Source organism: Saccostrea echinata, unplaced genomic scaffold (assembly GCF_033153115.1).
Source record: "Saccostrea echinata isolate AGI-Se365-2 ecotype Australia unplaced genomic scaffold, CSIRO_AGI_Sech_v1 ptg000027l, whole genome shotgun sequence".
Classification (NCBI taxonomy): domain Eukaryota; kingdom Metazoa; phylum Mollusca; class Bivalvia; order Ostreida; family Ostreidae; genus Saccostrea; species Saccostrea echinata.
Window position 1 is genome coordinate 9,148,317 of NW_026889776.1, and position 15,230 is coordinate 9,163,546.

The 15,230-nt window shown below is 33.7% G+C and overlaps 1 protein-coding gene across 2 annotated transcripts in view; it reads right to left on the reverse strand.

Moving 5' to 3' along the window:
• Positions 1-1,524: 1,524 nt before the first annotated feature.
• The window catches only part of LOC133193473 (mothers against decapentaplegic homolog 3-like), a 39,230-nt gene continuing 25,524 nt past the window's right edge, over positions 1,525-15,230 (reverse strand). For both annotated transcript variants that reach the window (XM_061329436.1, XM_061329435.1), the window contains exons 6-9: positions 12,506-12,718; positions 9,329-9,466; positions 5,339-5,483; positions 1,525-4,370 (exon numbers count right to left, since the gene is read on the reverse strand). In XM_061329436.1, coding sequence (XP_061185420.1) covers positions 4,247-4,370; positions 5,339-5,483; positions 9,329-9,466; positions 12,506-12,718 — 620 coding nt within the window. In that variant the 3' untranslated portion in view covers positions 1,525-4,246. The remainder of the gene's footprint in view (positions 4,371-5,338; positions 5,484-9,328; positions 9,467-12,505; positions 12,719-15,230) is intronic.

Genomic DNA, 15,230 nt, shown 5'->3' on the forward strand with positions numbered 1-15,230 from the left:
TGGTTGAAATTTGCCAGTGGCTCTTGAGAAGAAAATGAAAATATGAAAAGTTTACGACAACGACGGTCGCCCGCGTGGCGCAGTGGTTAGAGCGTCTGCTCTAGAGTCGCGGCGTAAGGAGTTGATCCTTACGTCGCGGGTTCGAATCCCACTGTCGGACGTGGAGACCTGTCCTTCGGATGAGACCGTATAAACCGAGGTCCCGTGTCGCAGTAGATGCTGGCACGAAAAAGATCCCTCATTGCTCAATGGCCGTAAGTGCCGAGTATAGGACAAAATTTGCAGCTCTCCACCGGCAAGTGGTGGCGTCTCCATGTGAGTGAAAAATTCTCGAGAGGGACGTTAAACATACAAACAAAACGACAACGACGACAGACAACGGACAAATTTCGATCAGAAAAGCTCATTTGAGCCTTCAGCTCAGCTGAGCTAAAAAGAGGAAGAACAAAAGCACTTTGAAAAACTGTTTTAAAGGGTCATTATCTAGGCACTGTAGATTTTGTTTATAGTTATATTTAGATGCAACAGTTAATTTAGGGAATTTACAGTCAAACCTCATTATCTCAAACTCGATGGGGCCAAGGAAAAACTTCGAGATATCCAAGATTTCGAGATAGCCAGGGTAAAATACTTTAAGAATAAGTAGATGGGACTTAAATATCGATACGACATATCCATAGTATTCGAGATATCCGTGTTCAAAATACCAAAGTTCAACTGTATTTAAATTATGGTGTAATGCAAGACTGAACATTTTTAACATTTAGAATGGTACTCATGTTTATAGCCTCTGCTCCTTTGTTGACAAATTCAAGCTTCAGGAACCGACAGGCTGATTTGGAATTATCTTCCATAACACATGGCGGTTAAGATTTTGATGTAGCAGTATACCATTATCATCTGCATATGGAGTGTATGTCTCCCAGTTGATTCAAAATGCAAGAGCATGCTCTAAGTACAAACATTTTTTTTAAACGAAGCAAGCTATTCAATTGACAAATAAGTTGATGAAACAAAAAGATCAACAGCTTCCTTTAAAGTCAACATTTCAAAAATTCTACAGTCATTACGATGACCTTGTCAGGAAATAAAATCTATCATTAAGTCAAATGTTGACAACTTTTTTCATACAAATTGTTAGGCCACTATTTTCACACTGAATAGTCTATGGATTTTTCCATCTGTCCAATCATGACAAAGAGCACATGGCGGGTGTTAACTGCCAACAGGGATGCTTACTCCTCCATGGCACCTGATCCCTCTTCTGATGTTTTCAAAGGTCTGTGTTTGCTCTGCTCCAAATCTGTATTGTTTCAATAAACTTTTGAGCTTGATTACTGTTCTTTATCTTATATTTCATAAATGAATATCCAATTTTTGACTACTATTTTTCCAATTCTCTTATTTCTTCAGTCAAAAATTACTAAAAAAAAAAAACTACTGTCCAAAAAAAAAAAAAAAAAAAAAAAAAAATAAATAAAAATAAATGAATAAATAAAATAAATAAATAAATAAATAATTGGAAAACTTTCTTTAACATCAGCCTTTAATTCAGCTACGATAATAACATAAAACATGAAATATACATGTAGCAAATATATGCACGATACCAAACAAAGGGAAGAGGGAGTATGGGAAAATGATATCACAAATTAAGCTTCTTCACACATTAAACATAAGCCAGGCGGATCAGACAGTTACTTTATCAGTTCTAAACTACTTGACAAACAATGGTGCACATGGCAGTTTGTGAAATAATGATATCTACAATGCCTCTTTAATTTCTAATCGAGCTTAACTAAGTGAAATGATTCAAAATATGGGGTGATAAACAGTCTAATGATATCAAATGTTTATCAATTATAGGGGAAAAAAGACCTCTATTAAAATTTTTACATTATGCACAGTATTTTAAATTCTTATACATTCATATTTCTTTGTTAAGTGTGAGATTACAAAAAATTACACTTCGATCACCACCATTCATTCAAATTACATAATACAAAAAAACTCTTTTCTGTTTGAACTACATGTAGAGTGATTTTTTTGTATTAACAAAATTTTAACATAGCAAAGACAACTTTCCTGAATGCTATTTCAAAATAAACTTGGTACAAATTTAGATGTATGTGCAACTTCATAACCAATAATTATCCCCCCCCCCCCAAATTTTTGCAAGTTTTCAAGGACAAAATAAATTTTAAAAGCCTAAGTTCATTTTTACCTTTCTGTTGATCTTCATAACTAATGGTTTGTACAATTCCAATGTATATAAAAATAGAATGGGAAATACTAGAGAAATATAATTCACTCATAATGCTTAAATTGAATTGTAGTTGTGATCTGGTTGACAGTACATTGAAAATGACTATTCAAGACATTATTCCAATTCCTAGAAAAACTTGAATTTTAATGACAGGTTTTGAAATATTTATTGAAACTTGGATTGTCCTTTGTGTTTTATCGCAAATCTGATTTCAGATACGTTATCCATGAAAGAAATAGACAAAAATCTGCAATACTATGCGTGTATTTATAAAAGGCAGGCTTCATATTTTAGTGGCTTTGGCACAGACAACAATGCGCTTATTCATAAATACCGTTAATAAATCATTCTTGAATACAATGCAAGGCGCAGACATGTATAGTACTAATTCATGATTGCAGCAACCACAGAATACTCCGTGATTGCACTAAATTTTGAATACGTCATTATATGCACATGTACGGTAACTTTCTACACTTTTTTTTTTAACATATATAATCTTGATTGATAAATCATACAAAAGCATTCATTTGTGATGGGTTTTAGTGAACATCCAAAATCAATGACTATATCAAGAAACATGCCGTAAATAATGTACTCAGATTCAAATAAAATCTATAAAGTAATACAATAATTTTTCTTCAAAAACCTTTTATAGTTGAAAAAAAAATCCCCATTAAGAACTCAAGTGTCAATTCCTTTGAATTGTTATGCAATATGTCTTACTCTAATTCATAATAAACAAAAAGAGTTTTACTGTACAACCATCTTCACTTTTCAAACTTCATTCTTGATGCAAAAAAAGGAAACATAATCATTCTACAGTAACAACTTACTGTATTAAGTTGAAAGAACATGAAAGACAATACTATATATTATCTGGCTTAGACCACCTGGCTTAGACCACCTTTAAAGCATCACCGCACAAAAACTACAAAAGGCAACAATACCACATTTAGATCTGCACCAGTAAAAAGAGACGTAATTGTACAGTTTAACAAGAACTGCACGGTATGAAAATGTCATCATAGGGCAACATAACAGAAAAAATCCATCTTTTTCCTTCTTCAGTTAACAATTCATGTTAATGAAACAACTACAGTTGTGACAAATTAGCATCAAATGTCTACATATAATACTACAGTGTATTTCATGTATAATTTCACTTTTCTATCAAAACACATTTTTAGATACAGTGACATGGACCCTCAAGTTCAAGGTGTCCACTTCACACAAAATAAAGTGAATATTCCTTTTTTTTTGGTAGACATAAAAGTATGAGACTAAATATGTATCTATTATCAATAAAAATACAACAAACTATTATTAACATGTGAGTCAATTTCTTAATTTTACTACATGTACAAATGTCATACATTGTTCTAATATGGGAGTCCAGGCATGCTTACCCTGACATCTAAATGGCAATCAACAGAGAGAAATAGCCTCCACTTGACTAAGGACAATCAACAGAGAGAAATAGCCTCCACTTGACTAAGGACAAACACACTTATCTCTCAATCCTGTAAAACTCTCTGTCCAGTTCAGTGGATATTCTTGGGGATTTCTCATAGTTTGTTTACAATGATACTGGATTATACAATGGTATAATGCTTTTGAATACAATGAACATATCATCTGGCAGCAGAGAACATTGCATTTATCCTAGCAATTTTACCAACTACGAAAAAAGGGATAGGTTCAAATTCACTGAACTGTAGCAATAATTGTTAAAAAAGTGATACAACCTTTTGAATATACTTGTACATTAATTTATCAATTAACTGCATGTTTTGACAGGATTTATATCTGATTGAACAGAACTTTGTGTTGATAAGATTAACTCATTTTTCCTCTTTCTGGGAAATTATTGAGTGAAAAAAGTCAGGCTCTGAATCCAAAAGAGAAAGTTGTGCAACATAGGCAGCTTAACGAAACTACCATAGGCTTGACCCTTTCCCTGGTCCTGTACGGACCACCTTAAGACATACTGGAGCAGGGTAACCCTGGGGAGCCCATCTGGACCAGAACTCTGTCCAACCACTGTAGAGGACCATTCAGGTGAATTTCAATCCAGCATGGTGTACTGGTAACGGTCTGTCTCCTGTAAACAATGAGTTATAAGAACTTCTTACAGGTGACAGGAAACAGAAATAGGATTATTAGGACTTATTTTATCCAGTAAATTCCATAAAAATAAAACTTAGCAAAATTTTTGTTTCACTTGAAGATATGTAGTTATACATATATATTATTATAACAATAACTTGAACCGAAGAGCCGTATCACGTCAAGTTGACAGGTGCGGATTATCAGATCAAACGAGATGCGAAGCGTCGAGTTTGATCTGATGATCTGCGCCTGTCAACGAGATGTGATACGGCTCTTCGGATCAAGTTAATGTTATAATGATAAATTTATTATATACCCCTTTACAACTAGCAAAATATAATAAAAAGCAAATTTTTGGATCAATTACATAACTTTTATCTATTAAAAAAACCATTTTGTCAAGGAACTTTTTGATGCACGAGAAGAAAAACGTCATTTATCTGTGTACTACGTCATCAGTGTCAGAGAGGGGTGATATGGATTCAAAAAACCACAGTGTGGTGATCCGGAAGGTTGGATCACACAGTCACGTGATTGCATAAATTCAACAGTAAAACTGAGTGACAAACAGTTGGGTATATAATTAATGTACATTATTGAGACCCTTATCAAATGCAAATACTTTTTGCTAACAAAACAAGAAGCTCATAGGCAAACCTGTTCATCTAACTTAACTAATATTTCTCTTTCTGACAGATGAATATGAAGTCAATTTTAAAATCACTAAATGTGGAAATGAACTGAAAATCCACAACTGCAACATTTTTTTCTACTAGAGTACATTGAGCTTGATGAAAAGTTCACAAATTGTATTTTTCTTGCAAAATTAATATCTCCAATGAGTCTTGTCAATACTGCACTCCTAGACTAGACTAGTTCCCAGGGCAAAGATTTGATTCAGGAACAAATCTTAATGTACTAAAAATACAATACAATAAACAGTTTATCACATGATCTCACCTGTACTCAGCTCCCCAGCCCTTCACAAAACTCATACGGATAGTACACATCCTGGTCAGTTGATAAACAGACTCAAAACCTTGATTGACAGACTGGGCAAGCAACGCAGCAAACTCCTGGTTATTAAATATCTTCAGGTTACAACCTACAACAGAACATTGTTAAATAATAGCCTGATATCAAATAGCCTTAAATAACAATTCATAACCTTTAAAGGCTCACAAAAGAATAACCTGAGACACAGTGTCACATGATCATTTTTACTTTCAAAAAGGGTCCATAAAATTCTGAATTTTGATGCATCAAATCTTCTGATTTTTTTCTTTCTAGATTTCTTACGTAAGACTTCATTTGGATTAATAAAGCAAAAACAGGGGAATTTCAAGCTGATTTGATTTTATTTTCTTTAATTATGAGCATGATGAGTGTATTTGGTATCCAAACCCTTAGAAAGTCATGAAAAATCCTGCCTTCCGAGTCTAGTCAGTTGTTTAAATCTAAAAACCACAATCAATTGCTGCATTTATTCTTAGAATTTATTATCCTGTCAATACTTCATGCTGACTGTATTTCTATACAAAGTTGTGAAATATTACATTTTCATTGAATTCAGTGGATCTATAGATATAGTTACTTCCTAAATACATATTTAAAATAATTTTTCAAATCTGAATGACTGTAATAATTTCATTGGAAAACTTTACTTCACTGAGTATTTTTGCTAAATTGTAAATGTAAAGATTAAGGTGTGTAACCTAAAACATTTACTGTACATAATTGTTACACATGTAAATGTGGGTATACCTCAGGCACTTGTCAAGTGAAAGTAGATTACAATTGCTATCCAAATACAGTTCACTTTTATAATTCTTTACCTAATTATAAAATTTATAGAGAGCAAAAAACAAAAAAACAAAAAACAACCCCCCCCCCCCCCAAACATCCAATTAGAATTGAAACAATGTTTTGACCATGTTTTGTCATATTCAACGGTCTGTTCAATTAACAGTCAAACATTTCAGCAGGTAGGTAGGCCTTTGTTTAAACTAAAGTGCCATTGAATCACAGACTTAAAAATTTATTGACAGCTAGAAAGATTTAATATTTATTGCTGCATAAACTTTCATCTAACAAGCATCATCTGCATTTTCCTGGTGAAACAAAAAGAACAAGATGTGTTTGTGAAACACTGATGCCCCCCTATGGAAGCTTATAGCAAAGGTTGAACTTTCTCAAATGCAAGTCCAACTCCAGATCAAGAGATAAAAAATGTTGGTACCCAAAGAAAGGTCTTATCTCGAGGAATTTACCTGTGAAATTTGAAAGGCCTAACACCAACGGTTCAAAAGTTATGGTGAAGGCTAAAGTTTTTGAAAGTAAGTAAAACGTCAGGGTCAAGGTCAAATAATGCCTCAAAATAACGTCTTGTCACAAGTAATACACATGTTCGTGAAATGTGAAAGCCCTAGAACCAAACGTTCACACGTTATAGCCAAGGTTAAAGTTTTTTAAAAGTAGGCCAAACTCCAAGGTCAATGCCAAAATTGTTGGTATCCAAAGGAAAGTCTTGTCACAAGGAATGCACAAGTGAAGTATGAAAGCCCTAGCACCAAATGTTTAAAAATTATGGCCAAGGTTAAAGTTTTTCGAAAGTAGGTCAAAGTCCAAGGTCAAGGTCAAACGGTCAAAGTTGTTGGTATCCAAAGGAACGTCTTGTCACAAGGATTACATATGTGAAGTATGAAAGCCATAGCACCAAATGTTTAAAAATTATGGCCAATGTTAAAGTTTTTCAAAGTCCAAGGTCAAAGTCAAAGGGTCAAAGTGGTTGGTATCCAAAGGAAGGTCTTGTCACAAGAATTACTTATGTGAAATATGAAAGCCCTAGCACCAACCATTCAAAAGTTATGGCCAAGGTTAAAGTTTTCTCAAAAGTAGGTCAAACTCCTAGGTCAAGGTAAAAGGGTCAAGGTGGATGGTATAAGGAAGGTGTTGTCACAGGGAATAGACATGTTAAAAATAAGAAAGCCCTAGCACCAACCGTTCAAAAGTTATGGCCAATGTTAAAGTTTTTCAAAAGTAGGTCAAACTCCTAGGTCAATGTCAAAAGGTCAAAGTAGTTGGTATCCAAAGGAAGGTCTTGTCACAGGGAATACACATGTGAAGTTTGAAAGCCCAAAAACCAACTGTTCAAAAGTTATGGCCAAGGTTAAAGTCTCATAAAATTTTGCAAAAGTAGGTCAAACTCCAAGGTCGAGGCCAAAAGGTCAAATATGATGGTATTCAAAGAAAGGTCACAAGGAATACACATGTGAAATATAAAAGTCATAGCTCCAACCAGTCAAACATTATGGGCAAGGTTAAAGTTTTAGTGGACAAACAGACAGCAAGACAGACGGACGGACAGGGCAAAAACTATATTCCCCCGAATCTTCGATACAGGGGCATAAAAAAAAGAAAAAAACATTTAAAGTACTTTAAATCTAAAGTACAGAAAAATAAAGTGCTACGCCACAGCATGATATGCCTGTCAAATATTGTTCAATTATCATAAACAGTTTAGAGTGCAAGAAAATCATCTTAACCTTGATACAAAGCTTTCAATAATTTTTCCATTCCTTGTAATGTTTGATGTACATACATCTCCTGTGGTGTAGGTATTAATTATAACAAATAATACATCATATATTTCTCAACTGGTTGTGTTAGAGCTTAACAACTTTGTTTATTGTATATTTTGATTGATTAATAATGCTACAGCTTAATAAAACATCAAAACAAATTATGTTCTTTAGACTATAAAATTGTCATCTTAGTGGGACGTGACACTCTGCAATTTGTTGTAAAGATATAAAAATTAAAACAAAAATTTTTTATACATTATATAATTATTTTTAATTATATTATACTGTTTATACAAAATCAAATTTACTTTAAAATAATATTATACAATATCAAATTAGTTTTAATTGCTTTACACCAAATTTATCTTGAAAGTAAGACTAGCTAATACAACACAAGCAATTAAGAGGCTGATTCCTTTGCCCAATTCCCAAGAGATATAGATAACACCTGCTTGATCAGAGATGCTCTACCAGTTATCTCCTCACACTAAACTCTTTAATTTCTCTCTAATTTGACATGCAATTTTCTGTTATCAAAATTCTCCTTGACCAGTGCTTGATAATTACACCCCTGCCCAGAGGTGGAATTTCTCTAAATAACATACTTGTTACAGATTGCTGTAAAGTATATAATGAAAAAAAAAAATATTTTCTTGATTTAACATTTTTAATAAGTATACTACAATCCTCTTACATCTTTTGGGATTGTGTGATTCAAAAGTTAAAAGACCTTTTTTTTTTTTACCTATAAAACATAAAGTTCATGAACTTCGGAATTTTATTTTGCGCAAAACACCGGGACCCAACTCTCATAGCTTGAGTGCACTCATCCTTTCACTTAAATTAAAGGTCACAGGGACCTTGAAATAGGTTGCGACACACCTTTTACCAAAGATGCATAAATTGGCCAAGGTTGATGATTCTAGGTCTAATAGTTTTCTAGTTATGAGCTGGACAGGATTTTTCCATATTTGGCCATAGCATCTTAATTAAAGGTCAGAGCGACCTACTTTTAATGTGCGACACACCTTCTTCCCAGGATGTATCAGCTGACAAATAATTCTAGGCCTAATAGTATTAAAGTTATGAGCCGGACACAAAAAAGCTACCGGATGGACAGACAGAAAGACAGACGGACATGAAGGCTATAACATAATACGTCCCGTCTTAAGACGGGCGTATAAAAATTATGGGCAGGGGCAATTTTGATGGGTCAGTTGGAGTACATCAAATAAATCCTTTTCTACTGTTGGATTTTCTTGTTTGTGGGACTTATCTGGGGGTATTTTACAGACTGTTGCTGGGTGTTTGTGTGACCTACCCTGGGGTATTTTATAGACTGTTGCTGGGTGTTTGTGGGACTTACCTGGGGGTATTTTACAGACTGTTGCTGGGTGCCATCCATAGCGCTGATTACAGTTGGGGCTCTGTACAAACACGGCACTCTCACTGAGGCATTCCGCAAAAACCTCTCCTCCAATGTAGTACAAACGCACACCTTTTCCTACAGAAAAGTCAAAACACTTACAGCTGTCTAAAGTGCAAATTCAGAAGAGAGATGGGAAAATTGTTAAGTTTAAGAAATCTAGCTTGCTATACATCATAAGACCTTTAATTAAATGTGCACCACCTGCAATTTGTTAAAGGTTATGATTAATGATTAAAATGTGAGCTTCTAGAAAAATATGCATCACCAAACTTATGATCTAGACATGTGACCATGACCTTATCCCAATGACATTTTTAGAGTCTCTAAGGTCAGAAGAAACAGTTGTGTCAAGTGAAAATAGCTCAATGTTTGATCCCTTATCCAACTGATACTAATCCAGAGTCATACCCCACACTTAGGCCATAAGAAACCTCTGTGCCAAACACAGGCTTTTACAAATCTGCATTACATAGCGGTTATCCAGATACGGTATGAGCTTGGAATATTTCTCAATTCTTAAATTGTAGTGCAGCTACTTTGACAGAAATTCATTATCATATACAGTCACACCTGTTTTAAGAGGCCATTACTGGAGAATGAACAGGTGACCTCCTATTCCAGATTTCAAGTTTCAACTCATCTAAGTATATTAATATTCAATCAGATCTAGATCCACAATGTTTACATACGACCTACTCCACTTATATTGAAAAACTACTTATTTTGAAATCAAGACTAAACAAGTGGAAGTGGAAAGCTGTAAAAGTTCAAAGCTGGAATTTTTCTCCTAAACAAAAATCAAAATCCAATTAATATGCACATCTCTGACATATGTTTAATTGATCTGCAAATTAAGAACTCCCTATCTTGAAAACTGTAGGAATTATCCTGACAAATGGGGTACCCTATATGCAATATTTTGCAAAAAAAGAGACTAAATTCAACAGCTTTTTTCCCCCAAAGATAATCAGAAATCAAAATTAATGTAGTATGCACATCTCTGATATATGTACAATTGATCTACAAAATATAAAAGTTCCTATCAAGACAAATGATGCACCCTTTTGGCAGCCGCCCACCCACCCGCCATTTTCACCATCACAATAAGTGAATTTTTCCTATAGAAAAGCAGTTAATAAAACTTAGTCTCTTTTTCTCATCATTTTTGCAACTAAATAGTTAAATTGAAATAACTTATATTGATTATTGCTTATTTTGAAGCAGACCACTGGTGTCCTGAGCTGATACAGAGTTATGGGTTTTATTAATTGACATTCTCCTGCCCATCGTTATCATGCTATGTAAAATCACAACTACAGTAAAACTTGCTTATAGGGAACATGCTTATAAAGAATTGACGCTTATAGCGAAGTGATTTTCATTCCCTATGACTTAAAAATATATTGTAAACATATTGGATATAACGAATTATGCTTATAAACAAAGCAAAATTGTCCATCCCTGGCATTTCATTATAAGCGTGTTTTACTCTATACAGATGCTCAGGTGTCAGTCAAATTTTTTTTACCTAATATGCTTTGATTGCATGTTTTTATAATAAGAAATATCAGTTAATTACTGAGGAGAATCTCGATCTCTCTGATCATTTATTGACCACATTGACAGCATTCTTGAACGGATAAATCACATGATAAAAAGCATTGTCTTTTAGATAATCAAAATGAATTAATGACTGCCATCGATAAATGTGTGAATCTTAATCCAAATTACTGTAAGAATTTGGAATAAATCTTAATTAGCACATTATTATGCAAATACTCTAAAGAAGGTATGATTTCAATATAGATCTGGCCCTATATTTCTTTTAAATATGAAATTGTGACAAATTAAAATTCAACCTTTCTGAAATTGTTCAAATTCCATGCAGTAAGATCATAAAAATTGTTTTTCTTATTTGTCCCCTTAAATGTCAACTGTGATGTCATGAACTTCTGCATTTTCCTGTATTTTCTTAAAAGTTGCAAAATACTTTAATTATCAGTGGAATTTTCTTACAGACAATAAAGACCACATGCATCATGCACAAAGATTTTTAAAAAAATGTAATTTCTTAAAGATTTTTACACAACATATCTGAATATTGAAGAGGACCATGGCTGTGGACAATTCTTACTGAAAATAATCCCTGAAATGAGTCATTTGAGGCTTTTTCTGTTTAAAACTTAAAAATGTAACAAATTAATTATGTCATGTTTCAAGTAAGTCCTTATTTAAGCCAAATTCCATCATGATTATCACTTTCATATATTCAACTTATATTTAACCAAATTTCAAAACTTTTTGAAAACATCAAATATTTAGGGCATAATAAAGCCTGAACCATGCCTTCTTCTTTAAGACCAAACCACGCACATTTAATACTTCTCAAAGTTATTTAAAAAAAATGATACTTTATTTTATGTAATGAAGTATGGAATTGACCCCTTCAGCATCACAATACATTGCTGTGTCAATGTATTGTTACATTCCTAGTTATGTACTGGCAGGTGTGACTGAACATTTCCTAGAGTTAAGAGGGGTATTAAGTACTAGAAATTGATCTTTTCTTTTTAATTAGATTACAATTTTTAATGTTAATAGTTTCTCTATTTGGCATTCACTTCACATTGTACATATTTATAACAGGTGGTTAAACAGTAAAACCTCATTATCTCAAACCAAGTGAGACCAAGAAAAAACTTCGAGATATCTGAGGATTTGAGATATCAAGGGTAAAATATTTTAAGAATAAGTGGATGTGTCTTCCAAATCAGTTCAACATATCAATGGAATTTGAGATATCAGTGTTCGAGATATCAAAGTTCAACTGTTTCAGACTTTTGCATTACATTTAAGGCAGCCTCTCAACCCAAAATCTGATGTACAGGATTGTTAGCTTGATATAGTCTACATGTACTACTCAGTCACAAAGTTTTAATAAAATCATATCAAAGCTATAGGAGGACTAGCAATTTGAAATTCTTTTTTTACAGACAAATTGATAGAAACCTTACCAATGCATACAAGCTTGTATTGTGCTTTATTTTTCTTGTACTTCCTGGTACTGTTTTTATCTCTCATTAACTAAGTGATATTTACTGCTGTAACACTGACCTATGTGGCGGCGTGTCATCTCCACCTGCTGTGTTCTATTGATGTTGGAGAGTAGTCCTAGACAGAAGCGTTCAGAGTTGGAGGGATCTGTAAATCCATCCACAGTTAGCGATGGCTGAGAGGCGTGAAATGTCTCCCCCACACGATTATTCAATTCATAGTATGCAATAGAGCACCAATATGGAGGATCTATATAGGAGACTGGCTCAGCATCTGAAAGAAAGTCATTTTAATTATTCTGGAACATTCCTTTGTCACCTTGTTTCATATTAAAGACAAAGATGATATCACTAAATATCACTTATAGATACTTCTGATGAGTGACTTGTACATAACAATCTGTTCTGGCCTTGACCTATACCAAGAAACTTGGAACTATATCACTACACTCTTCACCTGACGACACCCTGAAGGTCAACATAATATTTAAGTCAAATTTGGTGAAATGGAGGGAAAGCATATAAAGCTCTGCAGTGCAAAAAAATTGTATACAAATTACAGTTTGACCTTGACCTTTTTTAACTAGAAACTTGAATACATGTGGACAACACACCCTTTAAACATGGACACTCTGTGGGTCAAGAACCAGCCAGATTGGGGCAAGGGGAGGGAATATATGCTCTTGACAAGCATTTCACAAAAAGACCTTTTGACCTTGATCTTTCAACTAGAAACTAAGATCAACTTCACAGCTTATTGTTTGCACTGTTTGCCCAGGACAATCAAAATGTGTAATACTCATGTGTATTCATGAACTCAGTCCTTATCTAACAGTGTTCAAAGACAATGACTTAAATTCATTACTAATAAACAGCTAACGGGTGTATAAAAAACATAATTAGCAAGAATATCTATACACATGTCCTGTTAATCAAGACATTTAGTTTCCCTTTCGAATATATCACATTTATTGAAAATGTAGTTAATATTGGACTCCCACAAAAATTAACAATTACAACATCCAATGTTTTTTTTGTATAAAAGTAAAATGTTTGGTTTAAGGCATGTGATAAGCTTCACAACTTACATTGCAAACAATTTTCCATAAGAAACAATGTCCCTGGACATCAATCTTAGGAAAGCTCCAAAACCTACAAGTTAGTATCAGATTTCCTTGTTCTGACCATATTCAGCTACCTATTTGATTCATTTGAGAGGAGGGGGAGGGAGGTTACAAGCTTGTAATTCAACAACTATTACCCCATATATTTTAATAAATTAACTAAATAGGTATTGTTTTAAAATTTGCATGTACCTGGTGCTTAACAGAGTGATTTGGAATATATATCTTTAGACAGCTCAAGCCAATTTATTAATGCCCAATTCCTAAAACCTTGTCAAAGCCTTTATATTATGGCAGACAGGTTATGGGAATAAATGAAGTGAAATTTTTACTGAAGAAATTGCCAAAAGAAGGAGGACTTCATAGAAATTACACTAATCACAACAGGAAGGAATGCCTAGCACATCTGTACATAGCATGTGTACACGAGGCAGAAATTCAGCCACAAAGAGATGTTTGAATGAAAGATCTTGGATCAGCCCATATCCTCTTCCATACAACAATCAATATAGACATTCTCTAAAACAAAATGGAAGTCACTGAAGCCTCCTCTACTCACTGCAGTCACTAGAAGAATATGTTTCTCCAGTCTATCAGGATCATTCTGAAGGACCTGTAAAAAAAAACTATGCATGGCAACCCATCAAGTTTTTTTTTGGGGGGGGGGGGGTTATCCCACACAGGATTTCCACAACTGCCCATTTTCCTTTTTGTTTGGAAGTAACTTGTACCAAACTGAATGACCGAGAAAATATATTAAAATCTGCAAGGAAATATTTACTCAACATTCCAAATTTGAAGACAAACAGTTTCTTTTTTGTTGTTTTAATATTTGCATATTTGTCTAAAACTTCTGCACTGATAGTTGTTTTGACTTACTTCTAGATTAGTCTGTATTTTATATACAGAACAATTGGCTAATAAAACACAATCTATTGGGCTAATACAATGTAGATAATATTTAAGGCTACAGTAGTCCTGTGTCGTGATAATCATTGCAAAAACACCTGTGGTTTTTCAATAGCAATTTAAAGTTGTGAAAAATATGATATCATGATATGGAGCTTGAACTTACTTCACTCCTTGTGGCAAGTCTGTGGGACCCATCCCACATTCAATTATTTGTGCAAATATATATATATGTTTTATCAATATGCTTGCAAGAAAATTTTGTGATTTTGTCAGTTGTGCAGAATGGGTCATGTTAAAAAAAAATTCCCTAAATGGGTTTCAATATGTTCTATAATATTGATAAAACCACTATATATCTAAGGCCAAAGTTTTTTTTTCTTTTGGTTTACGATTCCGCCGACCCTAATTTTCACCAATCATGAAAATAAAAATAATGTCTTTTTCCGATATTTTTCCAGATTTTTCTCAGCTGAACTGGTGGGTTTTAAATTTTAGAATGCATCTTAGTCAAATAAGCACTTATAAATATATGAGACCTTTACAAACATTTAGATGACCGTAAATAAACACGTGCAAACCAAAAATGGCGGTTCTGTCATGTACCAAGGTAATTCCTAACTGAAATGACACACACTTAAAGAACTTTTTTCTGCATGGAAAAGTGAATAAAATCTTGGATGCATGATCCCTTTCTCTAATTGCGATGTCTCAATTGGCTAAATTCATACCATAATATTGGAGAGTGTATGC